Raw genomic sequence first — 19,578 nt, forward strand, 5'->3', positions numbered from 1 at the left:
CTGGGCCCGTGAGCCATGGCCGCTGAGCCTGCGCGTCCAGAGCCTGTGCTCCGCAACGGGAGAGGCCACAACAGTGAGAGGCCCGCGTACCGCAAAAAAAAAAAAAAAAAAAAACAAGCTGGCCATCACCAGAAGTAGAATAAGCAAACACATACTCATGCATACAAATACAGCAATGTTTCAAGGTTATTATGACTTTAGACAGATATATTCGCAATCTGAACAAATCAAAAGGTAAATACAAAAAGATCTTAACAAGAGCCCACTGGATCCAGAAAAGGTAACATGCAGTTTCTAAAAATGGGAGAAACAAAATAAAAAGGAATTTTCTGATAATGAGGTTTAGATTAGATTATTCCTAAGGTTTATCCTAATACTAAAATAATATTTCTGTAGCAAATGTTAGGTCAGACTTTTCCTAAACTAACCTCAAGTTCAAGTTGTCTGTACAGGAGCTGCTTAGTTGCTATCCTGGGCTTATATAGAGTGGGTGAAGGAAAGTGACATAAATTTGGAAGATTTGTGAGTTTAGCTGTTCTTCTATTAGTTGTAATATATCAGACAACTTTATAAAACATTTTCTGAATTTAGCTGCCCCCTGTACCAATATTTTAGATAGATAGATAGATGGATGGATGGACGGACAGATGAACACACAGATAGACAAATAAAAGTCTGAAGGCAGGATGGAGAACTCACCTGCATGGCCACCTCTTTGCTCTCACTCCCGGGCCCCAGGGACCACTCATAGAGGACAATCTGGTGATCATCACTGCTCTGGTTTCCATTCAAAGTGATGGAGTTTTGGGGCAAAGTTATGGTCTGATTTGGTCCCGCATTGGCAACTGGTGGATGGTCCACAGCACTGTTGACTATCAGGGCTGCTGTTGTGGAGCTAATGGCTCCATCTGAGTCTGTAACAGTCAGTCTGTGAAAAGGAGAGGAAGCTATTACACTGCACGAATATGACAAATCTCAAGGCAAGTGGTCAATTTAGTCTGCTTATGGTACATTTCTCAGAAAGACTGAGAGCAGTGTAAACAGAAATTTGAGGATGAAGCTGAGGAAAGAACAGAGACCTGAGGCTATATTTTTTCTTTGTTTCTGTTGATGTACTTTATTTTTAGCTAGTAATATATTCACATGATAGAGTTTTATTTTGTATGGGTTTCTCATTATTCTCTGAGATGCTGGATGAAGACACCATCCTCAGCCAACACAGAAGCCTCTCTCTACCACCTGACACTCAAAGTGTATCCGCTTTAAGTCCTGCCTGCAGGCCTGAGCATGTAGAGACAGCAAATCACTCCTGAACTTTCAGCTACAAAGCTTTTTAATTTTCTCATTCTTTTCTAGAGGACTTAATATGAAGTGTTTTCAGGATACTCCTTGCAAAGCAATTTTAGGATTAAGCACTTTGAAATACAAACGATACTCTGCCTACACAAACAACACAGAGAGCTGCACTGACCCTCCTGTAGTAAACTCATTGGTGATGTGGCAACTGGATCAGTGAAATAAGGTCACTTCATTCTTCTGGGGCCAAGATTTAGTTTGGAGCAGCAATGCATGTGTAACAGGTATAAATAGGAATATGAGAATGAAGCTCTGGAAAGAACACAGGCCTTATTTGTAGGTAAGGTACCTGTACAGGGGGCCCCCATATTCTGGGCCTCTATCCCACATACTCCATACAACCAGGGTCCAAACTCCAGTTCTCGCTCTGATGGCAAACCAAACACCTAAGGTCCTTCCTCCTCAACCAGGCTGAGTCAGGACACATTCTGGGCCCCTAAGGGAATTTCTTCCTAGTAAAATGGGGTTAGCAGTAGGCCTGCCTTGGGACTTCCCTGGCGGTCCAGTGGTTAAGACTCCGTGCTCCCAATGCAGGGGGCACAGGTTTGATCCCTGGTTGGGGAGTTAAAAAAAACAAACAAACAACAACATAAAAACAAAGTAGGCCTGTCTCCATGAGACAGGTAAAGAGTCATTAAATTAAAATTAATCAAAAGAACCTCATAAAGTGGCATTTCACTGTATATAAATTTTACCCCAATAAATAAGTGTTATAGAAAGACTTTTAAAAATAACTTTTCTGAAGTCCCCTTAGACTTTTATGTCATAAAGTTTCCACAAGTTTACCTTAGCAAAACCCTCAGAGAAGAAGTAGACAATAATTTGGCAACATGTATCAAACTCCTTAAACACACACAGGCCTCTGACCCAGAAATTTTACTTGCACTCCAAAATTTAACTATAAGAATGTTCCCCCAAACGTTGAATAATGGGGCTAAATTAATTTTCTAAAATGTATCAGCATCAAACATGATGTTGCAGAATATTTAATGACATAGATATCCATGATCAATGGGAATCCAAAATCAGATCCACTCATATATGACAATTTGATATAGAAGAGATGTGGTCTTGCAGATTGAGAAAGGACAGACTAGACAATAAACAGTAATGGGACAATAGACTGATTATCCACGTGGGAACCAATAAAATTGGATCTAACCACGGCAGACATGCAGTCAATTCTAGAAGGATAAAATGTAAACAGGAAAGACAAAATTTTTTTAATTTTAGAAGAAAATATAGAAAGTAGCTTGTAAAACATCTTATACATTTTGATCCAAGTAAGAAAAGAGTTTTAAGTTTACGTGTATAGAAAAAGGACCATAAATGTAAGTACTATACTCTTTTTTTTTTCTTTTATGTTATTTTCTTTATTTGCCATGTGCTCATGCTAATTTTGTTTTTAACATCTTTATTGGGGTATAATTGCTTTACAATGGTGTGTTAGTTTCTGCTTTATAACAAAGTGAATCAGTTATACATATACATATGTTCCCACATCTCTTCCCTCTTGCGTCTCCCTAGTACTACACTCTTAAGGATGTTTATTCCTAGGTAGTGGAATTATGGGAGGTGTTTAATTTCCTTCTTTCTGCTTCTAGATAATTCTGTTTTTTATTTTTATAGCAAACATGCATTATTCTTATTATAAGAAGAAAATACCATTTTTTTTAAACACCTGCATTGTTACTTGTCTCTCGAAACCTATATTTCTTCTGGATCAAGCTGTGGCAGCCAGTGTGGTAAACTAACCATAAATACACGACATGTTTTTATCAGTTCCCCAACCAGGGATCAAACTAGTATAAATACCTACTCAGCAAAGAATATGGCAGATAAGCATATGAAAAGATGCTCCACATCATACAGTATCAGGGAAATGCAAATTGAAACAACAACGAGATACCGCTACGCACCTATACTATGGCCAAAATCTGAAACTCTGGCAACACCAAATGCTGGAGAGGATGTGGAACAACAGGAACTCTCATTCATTACTGGTGGGAGTGCAGAATGGCGCGGCCACTTTGGAAGACAGTTTGACAATTTCTTACAAAACTGAACATACTCTATAAGAGATGATGACTTTCAGACAATAAGGTTGCAGCTGGAAGCTGCTAGCAGATATTGTTTTGAGAATGACTGGTGGTGTCCTTAGATCCCATACAGTTGAGAAAATTCAAGTTCTCAGCAATACACAGACATGTCTGAAATCACGTCCACAATGGCCACCTAGTTTTACCTTGGATAAACAAACAAAAGCTACTCTATTTTGACTTTTAAATGCATTCTCCTCCTCAATGGCCAAACCAAATGTACAATGTATGTTTAATAAGCCACAAAACAGGCCACCAAAAAAACCACAAAAAAACCAAGCATACTCTTACCATACGATCATGCTTCTTGGTATTTACCCAAAGGGGTTGAAAACTTCTGTCCACACAAAAATCTGCACATGAATGTTTATGGCAGCTTTATGGACAATTGCCAAAACTTGGAAGCAAGCAAGATGTCCCTCAGTACGTGAATGAATAAATAAACTTTGGTGCACCCAGACAATGAAATATTACTCACCACTATAAAGAAATGAGCTATCAAGCCATAAAAAGACACGGAAAAATCTTAAATGCATATTACTGCATGAAAGAAGCCAATCTGAGAAGGCCACTTACTGCATACTTCCAACTGTATGATACTCTGAAAGAGGCAAAACTATGAAGACAGTAAAAAGGTCAGTTGTTACCAGAGGAGGGGGAAAAGGAGAGGGATGAATAGGCAGAGCACAGAGGATTTTTAGGGCAGTGAAAATACTCTGTATGATACTATAATGATAGATATCCGTCATGATACATTTACCCAAACATATAGAATGTACACCAAGAATGAACCCTAAGGTAAACTATAGACTTTTGGTGGTTATGATGTGTCAATGTGGGTTAATCCTTGGTAAAAAATGAACCATTCTGGTGAGTGATGTTGATAACAGGGAGACTGAGCACGTGGGGAGCAGGGCACATATGGGAAATTTCCATATCTTTCAATTTTATTGTAAACCTAAAACTGCTCTTAAAAAAATAAAGTTTAAAAAAAAAACCCCACACATGAGCACTGGATGCCCCATGTGGCTACTCACTCTACCCCTACAAGGCCTATAGATTCCCAGAAATCCACTCAATAATAAAATAAGCTTTCAGAGCTAGGTAAATTTCTTTTTTTTTTATTGGTGTAAAGTACATATAACTTACCATTTTAACCATTTTTAAGTGCACCATTCAGTGGCATTAAGTACATTCACATTATTGTATAACCATTACCACTATCCATCTCCAGAACTTTTTCATCATCCCAAACATAAACTTTGTACCCATTAAACACTAACTCCCCATTTCTCCTCTACCACCACCCCATGGCAATCACTATTCTGCTTTCTATCTCTATGAAGTTGACTACTCTAGGCACCTTAACTAAGTGGAATCATACAACATTTGTCCTTTTGTGAGTGGCTTCATTCAGTTAACCAAATGTCTTCAAAGTTCATCCATGCTGTAGCATGTCTCAGTAGTTCATTTTTTAAGGCTGAATAATATTTCTTTGTATGTACATACCTCATTTTGTTTACTCATTCATTGGTGGACGGACATTTGTGTTGTTCTATTAACATTGGAGTATGCTATAGACTGAATGTTTTCTGTTCCCCCAAAACTCATATATTGAAACCTAATCCCTAATGCAACTGGTATTTGGAGGTGGGACCTTCTGGGTGATTAGGTCATGAGGGCAGAGGCCTCCTGAATGGGATTTGTACTCTTACAAAAGAGACCTCAGAGAGCTCCCTTACCCCTTCTACCATGTGAGGACACAGTGAAAAGATGGCTGTCTATAAACCATGTGAAGAGGGCCTTCACCAGACACCAAATCTACCAGCACCTTGATCTTGGACTTCCCAGCTTCCAGAGGTATGAGAAATAAATTTCTGTCATTTAAAAGTCACCCAGTCGGGCTTCCCTGGTGGCGCAGTGGTTGAGAGTCTGCCTGCCAATGCAGGGGACACGGGTTCGAGCCCTGGTCTGGGAAGATCCCACATGCTGCAGAGCAACTGGGCCCGTGAGCCACAACTACTGAGCCTGCGCGTCTGGAGCCTGTGCTCCGCAACAAGAGAGGCCGCGACAGTGAGAGCACCGTGATGAAGAGTGGCCCCCGCTCGCCACAACTGGAGAAAGTCCTGGCACAGAAACGAAGGCCCAACACAGCCAATAAATAAATAAATAAATTTATATTAAAAAAAAAAAAAACCTTAAAAAAAAAAAAAAAGCCACCCAGTCTATGGTTATTTTTGTTATAGTAGCCTGAATGGACGAAGATAGTGTACAAGCATCTATTTGAGTCTCTGCTCTCAGTTCTTTGAGGTATATATCTAAAGTGAGATTGCAGATACGGCAATTCTATGTTTAACTTTTTGAGGAATTGCCGAGCTATTTTCCACAGCAGCTCTACCATTTTCCATCTCTACCAGCAATGCACAAGGATTCCCATTTCTCCACAGCCTCACCGACACTTGCTATTTTCCATTTTTTAAATAATAGCTATCCTAATGGAGTAAACTGCTTCTTAAGCTGAGATTTCCAATAAACCAAAACAGAAGTTTTTACAACATGTGTAAAATCCAAAGCATTTTAGAGCACCTCTGTGGACTTTGTAGTCAAAGATGAATCCAGTCAGATGCTTGAGAGTTTCTTAAGCTGGCTAGACTTCTGAGGATTCATAAATACATATGTACGGGCTCCTTCTCTGAAATCACCAGATTCTTAAAGCAGTATATGAGGTCTTAAAAATATAATAAGCTAAAGTGTGTGGGGTGCAGCTAAGCAGCACTGAGAGGAAAATTATACCTGTGAAAGATTTATAAGCTTTTAAGGAAGCTCTAATATGAACGAACCAAGATTCTACTCTAAGACGTTAGAAGAAAAAGAACAAAGTAAATCAAAAGCAAACAGAAGTAAGGAAACAGTAAAGAGCAGAAAAGAACAAATTAGAAAACAGGCAAATATAATTAAAACAGTTCTAGTTAGGGTTCCTTGAGAAGATAAAATTAACAAACCCCTTAATTAGACTTATCAAGAGAAAAAGAACACAAATCACCAATATTGGAAATGAAAAAGAGGTTATCAGTACAGATCCTACAGACATGAAAGGATAATATGAAAATACTATGAACAACTTTATGCCAAAAAATATGATAATTGAGAAGGAATGGATGAATTTCTTGAAAAATACAACTTACTAAAAACTGACACAAGAAAAAAACAGATAACACATCATCGTTAATCAACTATACTCCAATATAAAATAAAAATAAAATAAAATAAAAAAGAAAAATTAAAAAAAAAACAGAAAATCTAAATAGGCTTACATCTATGAAAGAAATTGAATTTGTTATCAAAACTTTCCCCAAAAGAAAATTCCAGGCCCAGATGATTTTACTGGTGAATTCTATAAAACTTTCAAGGAAGAAATACCACCAGTTGTTCATAAGTATTTCAGAAAATAAAGGAGGATGGATCACTGGTCAACTTGTTTTATTAGGCCAGTATAATCCTCATATCAAAACCTTGTGACAATGCAGAGAGAGAGAAAGAGAGAAGAAGGCACAGACCAAATCTTTCATGAAGACAGACATAAAAATCCTGACAAAAATATTATCAAGTTGAATCCCATGCTACATAAAAAGAATATCATGGGGGCTTCCCTGGTGGCGCAGTGGTTGAGAGTCCGCCTGCCGATGCAGGGGACACGGGTTCGTGCCCCGGTCCGGGAAGATCCCACATGCCGTGGAGCGGCTGGGCCCGTGAGCCATGGCCACTGAGCCTGCGCGTCCAGAGCCTGTGCTCCGCAACGGGAGAGGCCGCAACAGTGAGAGGCCCGCGTACCGCAAACAAACAAACAAACAAAAAGAATATCATGATCAAATAGGGTTTATCCCATGAATGCAAGGATGATTTAACATTCAAAAATCTCACACAATACATAAAAATAACTCAAAACAGATCACAGATCTAAAAATAAAACCTAGACCTATAAAACTTAGAAAGAAAACAGGATCTTTGCAATATTGTGATTAAACAAAGTTTACTTAGATAGAACACAAAAAGCATGAAACATAAAAGAAACAATTGATAAATTAGACAATCAAAATTTAAAACTTTTGCTCTTTAAAAGATACCATTAAGAGAACAAAATGTCATATACTGGGAAATATCCACAACACATATATAAAACAAAGAACTTGTTTCAGAATGTATAAAAATCTTACAACTAAGTAAGATGTAATTTTTAAAACAGGAAAAAGATCTGAATGGAGACTTCACAAAAGAAGTTATATGAATGGTCAGTAAACACCTAAAATATGCTTAATAGCATTAGTCAACAGGAAAATGCAAGTTAAAACCGTAATGAGATACAACCACCCATCAAATTAGATACAATTAAAAAGACTGATTACACCAAGTGTTGGTGAGGATGTGGATTCTGGAACTCTCATCCACTACAGCTGGGAATATAAAATAATACACCCACTTTGGAAAAGAGTTTGGCAATTTCTTACAATGTTAAACATAAGCTCACCGTAGAACGTAGCCTTTCCACTCCTGGGTATTTACTCCACAGAAATGAAAATACATGTCCACACAGACTTGTACACAAATGTTCATGGCAGCTTTATTTGTAACAGTTCAAAGTTATAAACAACCCAATGTCCATACTAGATGAAAGGATAAATTGTGGTATATCCATACATTGGAATAGTACTCAGCAATGAAAAGGAACACACTATCAATAGAGACAACACCATGAATGAATTTCAAAAATCATTTGCTGAGTGAAAGAAGCCAGGCAAAAAGGAGCACCTACTGTACAATTCCATTTATGTGAAATTCTAGGAAGTGCAAGATATTTTAAAGTGGGGGAAAGCAGGTCAGTGGTTGCCCAAGGACAGGAATAGAGAGAGGTTTGGATTGCAAAGGGGCATGAGAAAACTTTTGGGGATGATGGAAATGTTTATTATCTTGAATGTGACAATGGTCTGACAGGTGTATGCAAATGTCAAAACTCATCAAATTTTATACCTTAAATATGTTCAGTTTATTACATTTCAGTTATATCTTTAAAAGTTGTAAAAAGATAAAGAAACAGGTAAATCCTATAAATGTGCCTCACTTTCACTCTGAAGAGAGAAACTTTCTTTCACGTATCTCAACACAGCAAAATAGATGCCATCCCATACTATTCCTGACAACCAAATCCAAAGGTTTCCAATAAATACACACTTGTAATTTATATTATTGATGATGGTATCAGAGTGCAAAGTGGCTGACAACCAAAACCCCAGAGGAAACCAAATCTGCCGCCTCCTGATCAAAATGAAAAGCAGCACAATGTTCTATCGGCATCTATCAGAACTAGTCAAGTTATCAGTGCCGGAAAGCGAACCCACTTGCCTGAAAGTATAGTTTCCAGGAACAAGGTTAGACAGATGTAAGACGGGGGTATCAGCTGAGGTCTTCTCCTCTTGGAAGGGCCCATTAACTTCTTCCCAGTGATAACTCACTATTTTAGTATCATCTGTACTGTCTAGAAAGATTGACAAATAAATGAAAAATAGAATTAAACACAAGAATATTAAAACATAAATTTTGTAATTTACATTATTGGGGTTTACATTTGATTTTATATGAAATTATATAATTGCACAGATTTCAATGGCCATATAGTATGTGTTAGAAGGAGGATTACTTCTTCTTTCTAAATTATCATCATGATTTTTCTTCTGGGTTTCCACCAGATTTGAGTGAGGGTGTTTCGATTCAGTTGTGAATTTAAAAAGCAAAGTGACAGACACTGCTGCTTTTTTTTTAAACTCACTTCAACTACAGCACACGATATCTTACTGATAATTCAAATAGGTATCTGAACTGACAGATTCATAAAGAATTGAGATGCTTTTATATAATTACAAAACACCTTTTACTACCCTAATCATTAAGTGTAAATCCAGATAAAGGTAGTATCCTACATGAAAACCTCCTATTTCTACTTTAAAAGACAGCAAACAAAATGTACTAAGTAGAATCACAGAATTTTAGACCTGGAAGGGAGCCAGTTTCATCTAATTCATTTAAGGAAAGAAAAGTTCATGCAACAGATTAATAATCCTGAACAGTTTCCTGTGACTAAATCGCACTGAATTAGAGGAATCAAAATGGAATGTATTTTCTCATGTAAATATTTTCATTTAAAACAGGCTTTAGGGACTTTCCTGGTGGTGCAGTGGTTAAGAATCCACCTGCCAGTGCAGGGGACATGGTCCAGGAAGATCCCACATGCCGCAGAGCAACTAAGTCCGTGAGCCACAACTACTGAGCCCTCGTGCCACAACTAGTGAAGGCTGCGTGCCTGGAGCCCGGGCTCCACAACAAGAGAAGCCACCACAATGAGAAGCCTGTGCACTGCAACAAAGAGTAGCCCCCGCTCGCCGTAACTAGAGAAAGCCTGTGCGCAGCAACAAAGACCCAACGCAGCCAAAAAAAATAGATAAAATAGATAATAATTTTTTTTAAAAAGTGATTTCTAACTGCTCATCACATATACTACATCGAAAGGAGATTCTTTAATAACTGCTTTAATTCCGATCAAATAGCTAGACCCTAAAGAATTTTTTCATAGACAAATGAGACATAACTGAAGGGAAATTCAGCCTAAGACAGAGAAGTTGTGCTAAAGGAGCTGAAGGACTTGAAGATACAGATAGATGCTCATCTATTGGTGAGTTAGCCCATAAGTCCTCACAGCCTCAATAGAGACCTCCCATTACGTCTCATAGTGCAGAGGGCAAAACCCCCTGAAGTATGGCTGGATACCCACGGCTGCCATCGATGAGGGCCGACGTCAGAGGCAGAGTGAGCTCCTGTCTCTCGGGAGAAACAACTGCCACGGGAGGCAGGTTGACTCTTCTGGCTGTGACAGAAAAAAGGACACGGGCTGAGCCCAAGTTGTCACCACCCAAATAAACCATCTGATTTTCAAAAACTGGTTATAAATATCCTGTCCGGAAGGTGTTTATCCTGCAGGCCTCAACTATGGAAAGTACTTGTAATGTTTTGGAACCCCCCTATACACTTTAGGAGCACGTCTGCAGGTTTAGATTTTTGTATGAAAGCCCAGGCTCAATGAACACATGTAATAACAAGCAAGGGGTTGGTCACAGAACCTGAGCAGCAACTGCAAGAGAGGAGCAATGGAGTAGGGTTCCAGCTCCTACGATTAGCTGGCTCTTGACTCTTTGAAGCCCCGCCCCCCGGCCCCACCCCTGCCAACCACGTTTAGCTCTAAGAATAACCAGGCAGAATGTGCAAAATGGGGAGCTGTCAGCCCCTGGGGAAGAGGCTGGAGGTGAGGTTGGCACCGAGCTGGCCCACATCCCTTGTGCCCAGAGGAGGGGGTGGCAGAGGCTCAAGGCCCATGCTCCATGCACTGAGCCAGGGCTGTGCCCACCCAGACAAAGGGCCACTATTTCTAATTCACACCAGTGCACTGACCTATGGACTAGTGGTGGCCTGAAAGGACCAGGGGGCTTGCAAGCCCATGGCATACATTTCCCTTGACCCCTGAGTTGCTCCCTTCACCTAAGGACAAGCTGAGTCACGGGGAATGGAGGTAGAAGGGTGAACGCAGCAAATGTCAGACGGAGGAGGCTATTGCCACACCTAAGAACAGCAAGCAATAACCTTGCAACCTTACACAGCAGTGTCAAGCAAGTACTAAGAATTATACAGAAAGAAGAAAGAAAAAAACCGTATAATCTTTGCATGTTCTCTCTACAATGGAGTCTAATGTAAAACTAAAAAAATATATTACCGTGTTATTCAGGCACCAAAAATTGAGATAAACAGGAGGCTGTCCTCTTACACAGGCTTACCTGGCTTAACGGTGACATTTACAAATCCCTCTCCAAAGGCATTTTCACTAGAAACTGCTACTTTGAAGGAATAAATTCCTACTGACAACTGCAAGATGAAGAAAAGTTATACTGATAAACATGCAAGCAACAGGATGGGTCCACTGCCTAGAAAATCCTTAAATATTCCAGAAGCCGTTCTCCTGGAATCAGCATAGAGAAGGGGCTCGGGACGTGTGGACACACTGCCACATGTCTGAAGCCTATACTCTGCAACACTGAAGATCACCCAGGAAGGCCTTCAGCTTAGTTACAGATGTTCACGGGGCTTACAGAGGCATATGTGACACGGACCAACCGAGGGCGGCAGTTCTCAAACTTGAGTGTATGGGAATCTTGCATTTTTACCAAGTAGCACTGGTGGGTCAGCTGTCAATGGTCTGGGTACCAGACTTCGAGAAACAGTGCTCAGTGGCATGGGGGTGATGCTAACTCATGTTGCACCAGTAGCTGTGCAGTATCAGAAATGAAGAGAACATAATCATCTATGGGCCAAGAAGAGGGAACATTTCTTCTTGTGAGGGCTTATATCTTGGAGCAATATTTGGTAGTCAAACCATATGTGGACTGGAATGGAATTTTTGGCAATCCTAGAAATGTGCCTGACTAAGAATCAGAGATGACCAGAATGTCTCTAACACTGCAAAGGGATCAAGAGTTGGAACACAGGCTTTAACCTCACTATAGAGACCCGTAGCAGCCTGGGCCAGCCTCTCTTCCCTGGGCTGATATGCCCAGTAAGTCAAATAAAGAAAAGGTCCCACAAGCCCCTTTACTTAAATCTACCTGTCTACCTACATGCTTGAAACCTGATTCATTTATATTCTTCTTTTAATCTTAATCGTAAGAGAGACTTCTAGATTCAACAGCTAAGAAGGTGTTACCTGAATTCTAAGGTATGCTGTCAGTTACTACCGGTTACCAGTTACTTACCTGAGAGACATTAAGAGTTTGTGTGTGTCTTTGTTTTATTTCACCTTGGTAGTATTCAGGGTGGCTTATTAAACTCCATTCATAGTTGTAGGTTGTTTCTGAGAGCAAAGAAAAATATGAGTAGTTATAAACTCTTAGAAGTCACTGTAATCTGGGCAGAGGGAGGAAAATGACAGTCTTCAATCTACTAGCAGAAATTAATTTAGACAGACTGCACTCAACTTTCAACTATCATTCAGGTAAGGAACAGTAAGGTATCTATATCTTTTTATTTTTTTATTATTTTTATTTTTTTAATTATATATATATTTTTTTGCGGTACGTGGGCCTCTCACTGCTGCGGCCTCTCCCGTTGCAGAGCACAGGCTCCGGATGCGCAGGCTCAGCGGCCATGGCTCACGGGCCCAGCCGCTCTGCGGCACGTGGGATCCTCCCGGACCGGGGCACGAACCCGCATCCCCCGCATCGGCAGGCGGACTCCCAACCACTGAGCCACCAGGGAAGCCCTCTGTATTTTTTTAATGTAAAATTTCTTTATTATTATAAGAACATACAACTTATAAAAATTTAGAAAATATAGAAAGTTTTTAAAAAATTGCCCTAATTTCATTGTTAGCATTTGATGACTTTCCTTCCAGACTACTACACCTGACTATACATATAAATTTTAACATAGTATAATCCACTGTACTTTTCTCCTTTTAATAAAAGGCAAGGAGATTTAAATTCATTCCATCTGTCGTAGGGGTTTATATAAGGCCTAAGAACAGATTAAATATCTTTATATTAAGATGAAGCTGTCTTCCACCTTGTGATTCTAGTAACAGTTAAAGCACGAGTTACCTCAGCTGAAAGGAGTAAATGACAAATGCCAAATATTAACATCTATGCTTAAATTTTGATCCATGTGTGATAGGGAAAAATGAATAAAGGAACTAACCTGAATGAGAAATATTCAAACACCTTAAAAATGAATATACTTTTAAGAAAGAATGCATTTGACAGGTCACAGGAATAGGTCAAATGTTTGCTGAAGAGCAGAGTGCTGGATCAGCAGAAGAAAGTATTTTAAACATTTTTTGAACAACTGGTGTGAGGATCCTGAGAACCTGAGAGACGCGTTGCCACTACAATATCTGCAAACAACCTTTGTGCACGTGCTACCTCCCTCACCTGACAGTGGAACTTTCCCAGACTCTGTGGGTTATTACAAGTCAAAAGCTGGTATATGGAAACCTCTCCTGTTCTAAGATATCACTCTGCTTTGCATCATCAGAAATGTATGACTTCTTATCCTGACCAATTAAAGGAAATGTTCTGTATTTAATTCCTATCCTCTCACTCCATTTTAAACTATTTCAATAAACTTTAAAGCTTATGATCATCAAAGCCTTGTCATCCACTCGAGAGTGACATTCACTATGTTGTGAAAATGAATCAAAGTTGTAAATAACCAGTAAAGACACCTTAAGGACACACCAGCTAATGGGCCCCTACTGGTCCCAGAGGAAAGTCAAACTCTCACCTGCAGGTGGCGCTGGCACAACAGACGCCTTCAGTTCAACTTCATTTTCCGGCAAAGTTATTATTAGGTTATCACCAGCAGACACCGTGAGTTCTTTCACTAAAAGTTAATTAGAAACAGTACATTTCAACATATACTTCAATGATGTTAAATTACTGCCCTATGATAGATTTGTTTTTAGTATCCATAAGATAACCCATATTTTTGTAATAGTTCTTCATGCGATTTTATCTAAGATACTTTTTTCCCTTTGGCTAGTAACTGAACTGTGCCCTATATTATGTTGCAGGGTAGATTTCATAAATTTAAAACTGTCAACGTGAGTAGGCACTGTGGAGAAAACGCTTCAGATCGACCGAGCAAGGTGTCGGTGACAAGAGTTGCGCGAAGACAGGTAGTGTACTGCGGACTGGGTCTATTTTCTCTCTTGCTTCCAGCTTTGCTTGACCCCCTGGTATGTGCTATTTTTAGTCTTAAAAAGATGGAGTGTAATCATAAGTGTTTCTGTAGCATTAATCACACACCACTCAGTTCTGATAGTAACCCCATGAATTAACTGCAACGGTCTTGGTCTTGGAAACTTTCCAAGAGAAAAGCCTGTCAACCTCAATATAAAAAGGCTATTTTAACTCAAGCAGCAAAAAGCACATCCACTCTCATCAGAAGCACTTAGTCACTAAGTCAGCATTCAGAACAAGGCTTGTTTCCTTGCTCTGCAACCAGGATTATACTGATACGTTCAATTGGCTTGACTCAACTGGACATTAGTCTCCCTTTGTAAAATACAATTGAGATCGTCAAGATATCACATAGAGAAAAGCAAAGATTTAAAGAAAAGCTGAGTGCTCTCTAGAGGTCCTAGCTGCTTGGAGATGTTAGATGGAGATGTGGCTCGTTTAAATCTACTTCTCTCAGTCTGTACTCAGTCCCTCGAGTGCCTTCCTAGACCAGCTGCAGACGCTTCGCTGCCGTCTCTGGCTCTTCTGCCCTGTCACTTTCACTGACTCTTTTCAAGAAAACTCAGCAATTGTGGACCTAAAAGGGATATTGGTCCAAACCCATCATTTGACAGATAAAGAAATTGAGCCCTGGAGAGGCAACATAAGTTGCTTGAGGCTAGGATCATTAGCAATAGATCAACCAATATCTAACTAATTTAAACTGTATTTATGTCAACAGCCACTTATCTACGGGATTGAACTCTGATAGGCTCTGTTCCAAGGACTTGAAGATTATCAATTCATTTCATCCTCTAACTACTCTATGCAACAGGTGCTACTAGAACTCAAGGATGCTAATTCCCAGGCCAGTTTCCTTTTCCATATACTGTACAGCTCTTCCACCATTATCCTTCTCTCTGCTGAAACTCAGGATCAAAGTAAATAACCAAAGAAGAGAGGGTAACCCTCAAAGTACATTACCCACAGAAAGGCTCAGGAAACATGACAAAAGTCTCTAGTAACTTCTTTAGTATTAAATCCAATGGGAGCTTTTCAATCCTCCTGTAACACCCAGCCCCTGCATCACTTCTTCCAACGTGGAAACCTCTCCTCTCTCCTTCTCTCAGTCCACGCTCTCCTCTTTCTCTACCTCTCTGTCACAGCCACTCAGTCAGCTCTATGGGCTCCTTCTGCTGTCCCAGCTCCTAATACAATGATGGCTCCAAAGTTCCACCCCTCAGGCCTCTCCCCAGCCCACCCCGTGGCTCTCCCTGGAGGGCCTTCAACTATCACCTCTACACCGAAGACACGTAGTCCTTTATCTTCAGCCCAACCACTCATCTAATTTTCAGTTCCATGTGTTCATATATCTTAGAGTCCTTTTACCTTCATCGTGACCTTCAACCACTTACCAAGTTCTAATGATTCTGCCCTTCTAATATCGCTTGAATCTGGTTCCTTCCCTCCATCCCTGCAACCACTCACTACAGTTTTTTTAATGGATCCTCTTGCCTCAGGTCAACCCCATACTATTTTCTTGATATCAGTCTGATCATTTCACTTTCCTGCTTCAAATCATTCAGGGCTTCTCTCTACTCATCCAATAAAGCACAAATTCCTTAGCACAGAACACAGGATCCTTCAAAATACTCTAGACTCAGACCTTGCCATTTCCACTCCATTTACATGATCAGTGCCAGCCATACTGAACCCCTTAGAGCTCTTCCCAAAATGCCCCTTGAGCTCTTGTCCCTCTGTTCCCTGGCACAGGCAGTGAATGAGAGGATGGGCAGGAAATGCCGAGCGTGGTGCCTGGCCCTGGGTAAGTGCTCAGTAAATGTAATTATCGTTATTGTTATTACACATGTCGCTCCCTCGACCTGAACAGCATGCTGACTCCATTTTTGCTGGCTCATCTATCCTGGCATTACCACCTCTGGAAAGGCTTCTGTGGCCTCTCTGAGCCGGTCAGCCGGGCTGCTCCTTTTCTGCTCCCATAGCAGCCTCTCAAAGCACTTACTGTATGGTATCAAACCATCTATTTGTCTGTCAGCCTCATCCTCTAGACTATAGAGTCAAGGAGGGAAAAGACAATATCTATTCATCTTTTTATTCCCAGTGCCTAGCATCATTTCTGGCACACGATAAATGCTCAAAAACGTGCCCGGAGGGAATGAGTAAACTTTCGAAGTTGTCACTACTATATTCTACAGCGTGTCTTCAGTACATTTCTTCCAGTTGTATTTTTTAAATTACCTGTCCTGGGGGCAGTAGGAGCAGATACAGGTTGCTGAGATGGGGCAGACTCAGTGGGGAGGGTGCTAGCGGAAAGGGTTGAAATGCTATGCTCTGTGCTCCGTGGGGTGACTGTGAGAGCTGGGCTTTTCTCCATGGTGGCTGGGCTGAACTCCAGGCTGGTTGGAGAAGGATTATGGGAAGGCATTAGGACCTAGGAGATCAATTACAAGCATAAGTTGTTATGGGGGAAAAACAAAGGTTGAACTCTTCAAGACAACACCATGTCATTGACTTTTTCAAAAATTAGACTCAGTAGCATTTGAAATACCATGTCTAACATTGCAAACCACTGGAACTCTAGACCATCTCTTTTAAATATTCTCTGCTACCTGCTAAAAATGTAAGGCAACTCTGGGTTGGAGAATTATTATAGGCAAACATACACATACAGAAAACATTCAAGATAAAAAGAGAGAAAATACTTAGAGTAGCAATAATTGAAGACAATCAGATAATTCAACAATGAACAGGTTTCTAAAGTAAATGATCTCTATTCATATCATCCACTGTATATAATTCATAATTTAAGATTATGGTTATAGGGTTATCCAACTTAAAGTTTTAAATTAAATATTATGCGCTGGGGGGAAAATCTCACACCATGATAATAAAATGCTCTTCTGAGCTCCAACTGCCAGTGCCTGTATGGAGCCAGATAAGTAAAACTCAGGCGAAGAAGATAGGAGACCCAAAGGGGCAGCTGAGTGTGAGATCCACAGGAAGCAAAGCTGTAACTCAAATGTTAACTAGAGGGGGGCGTTGGTATTTACTGAAAACACAGCTACTCTTTTTTGCAGTTCACTTAGCCACATAAAAGAAGGTAAAATGTGTTAATACTCAGGGCTGGGGGAAAAGAACACCGTTAATCTTTGAGACTTTATTTTTATTTTTATTTTTTTTGCGTTATGCGGGCCTCTCACTATTGTGGCCTCTCCCGTTGCGGAGCACAGGCTCCAGACGCGCAGGCTCAGCGGCCACGGCTCACGGGCCCAGCCGCTCCGCGGCATGTGGGATCTTCCCGGACCGGGGCACGAACCCGTGTCCCCTGCATCGGCAGGCGGACTCTCAACCACTGCGCCACCAGGGAAGCCCTGAGACTTTATTTTTTAATTGAAAGTCTTCAGAATGTTTAAGATAAGTACAAGGACAGAAAAATATGAAAACTTTGAAACGAAAACTACATCAAAGCAGGAAAAAAGCTGATAATCTCACAGCTTAAAAGAATGTTTAGCAAGTTTTAATGGTTGAGATTATAATGTCTAGTCAATTCAATCCAGCTTTCCTCACTTATTCTAACCTAAGCACTGATATCTTAAATAATATTTTCCTTTTTTAAAAAAAAATCTTAATTGGTTTATGTCCCTTTACATTCTGATTTGCTCTCTTGTATCTTGAAATACACTAAATTCTCCCATGACCTGTCCTTTTGTCACTTTACTGCCAACTGCATTCGGCTTCTCCTGATCGACACACTCACTATATCCTCACCTTGTCCTGGTATTTCCCAAATGAGCAGTCTCTGAGCTCCCAACTACTCTCCCCACAGTGCAGCCTCCTTCTCTATCTCCCTGACCTTCTGCTGTTAGCACTTGAACCTTCCCTCTGTTTTGGGTATGTCTGCTCTCCCAAAGGTTCCCATTCTTTTCACCTGTGTTTTTCATGGAAAGTTCTGTACAGCTTATGTTCTCTCCTTAGTATCTTGTTCCTCCTATCCAACTGATTCTTCACTGGTGAGTTTCAAGCAACCTCAGAACCTGTTGGGTCTTGAAGAAACTGTAGCGGGTCAGAATGTCACTCTAAAATATAGCACTTTGGCATGCTGATTATTCTGAATGAAAGGTACTTGAGAAACAGCCAGTGCAAGAACACTCTGACCCTCCTTTGTCCCCCCTGAAAGCAAGAGACAAATCTCCCAGGCAAAAGGTACCCTTCTTTTCAAGGATTATCTACAACTTAATGCAGCTCAAAAAAATTTAATTGGCTATAGGGGAAAATATGTACTTTCGTGGAAAATAAAACACCGTACCAGGAGGATAGAAGGTATCCTTATCACCATAGAGGGGAAATTTAGGGCTGAGAAGGCTGTAGAAACAAACCTCGTGTTAAAGCAACAGGCCCCAAATAGAGTCCTTTATGTTAGGCCCCCAAACCAAGACTTAATTACAGTTTCAGCTCTCCCCAAAATGGAATCTTAAACCAGTCAATCAGGAATAATTTTGAGGTAATCTGCTTGATAAACCCCTACTACCCCTTAAAAGAAAGTAACCTTGTAATAACCAACCCACTTTTTTGCCTTATATTCCTTGTTTCCACTCCTGCCTAAAAAAGTTTTTCATTTTGTACAGCTCCTCGGAGCTCCTTTATACCTGCTCTACTGGATGCTGACTGATTTGAATGCATTTTTGCTCAAACTCTTAAAAATGTTAATATGCTTCAGGTAGTTTATCTTTAACAGATACTTTGTCACCAATTTATTACCCCAAGCCTAATCCTCTTTGGCTTGTCAATTCTTCACAGACTGATTGTTTCTTTGTTTAAAAGATACAAAGCCTTCCTGCTTTGGTCACTTTTCATATTTTTATGGGGTCTCCAAATTTACCAAAGTAAATTTACCAAAGTAAATTTGTTTTTCTCCTGTTAATCTATCTTACGTCAATTTAATTATTACCCCAACCAAAAAACTTGGAAAGGAGAAAATTTTTTTCTGCTCCTACAAAGCCTACCACGAGAGATTTGCAAAGCCTCTGGCTACACTCGCTGTGTATATGAGCTGGCTCCAGAAACTTCTATAAAACCTCATTCATCTGAGATACCGGTAGAGGCATCTCTAAGGAGAAGCGCTAAATCATCATTAGGCGGCTGACTTGTGAAGGCAGAAGAAATATTTGCTCTTTTAAACAGTCTGGTCATGAGTGCACAACAGAGGAAGAGGATGTTTTGTTTGGAAGGTTCTGAGAGTCATTTTTTAGACGATACCTTAATAGGTGCCCCCAAAAGGAAGCTTCGCGCGACGT

General features: G+C 40.2%; 1 protein-coding gene across 1 annotated transcript in view; it reads right to left on the minus strand.

Moving 5' to 3' along the window:
• KIAA0319 (KIAA0319 ortholog) overlaps positions 1-19,578 on the minus strand; it is a 78,282-nt gene that overhangs the window by 26,132 nt on the left and 32,572 nt on the right. Inside the window, exons 4-10 of the mRNA XM_027128509.1 lie at positions 16,523-16,715; positions 13,827-13,925; positions 12,302-12,399; positions 11,330-11,417; positions 10,276-10,368; positions 8,853-8,985; positions 700-928 (exon numbers count right to left, since the gene is read on the minus strand). Coding sequence (XP_026984310.1) covers positions 700-928; positions 8,853-8,985; positions 10,276-10,368; positions 11,330-11,417; positions 12,302-12,399; positions 13,827-13,925; positions 16,523-16,715 — 933 coding nt within the window. The remainder of the gene's footprint in view (positions 1-699; positions 929-8,852; positions 8,986-10,275; positions 10,369-11,329; positions 11,418-12,301; positions 12,400-13,826; positions 13,926-16,522; positions 16,716-19,578) is intronic.

Source organism: Aethalodelphis obliquidens, unplaced genomic scaffold, assembly GCF_003676395.1.
Source record: "Aethalodelphis obliquidens isolate GAN/ISIS:26980383/991018 unplaced genomic scaffold, ASM367639v1 scaffold34, whole genome shotgun sequence".
In the NCBI taxonomy this organism is placed as follows: Eukaryota; Metazoa; Chordata; class Mammalia; order Artiodactyla; family Delphinidae; genus Aethalodelphis; species Aethalodelphis obliquidens.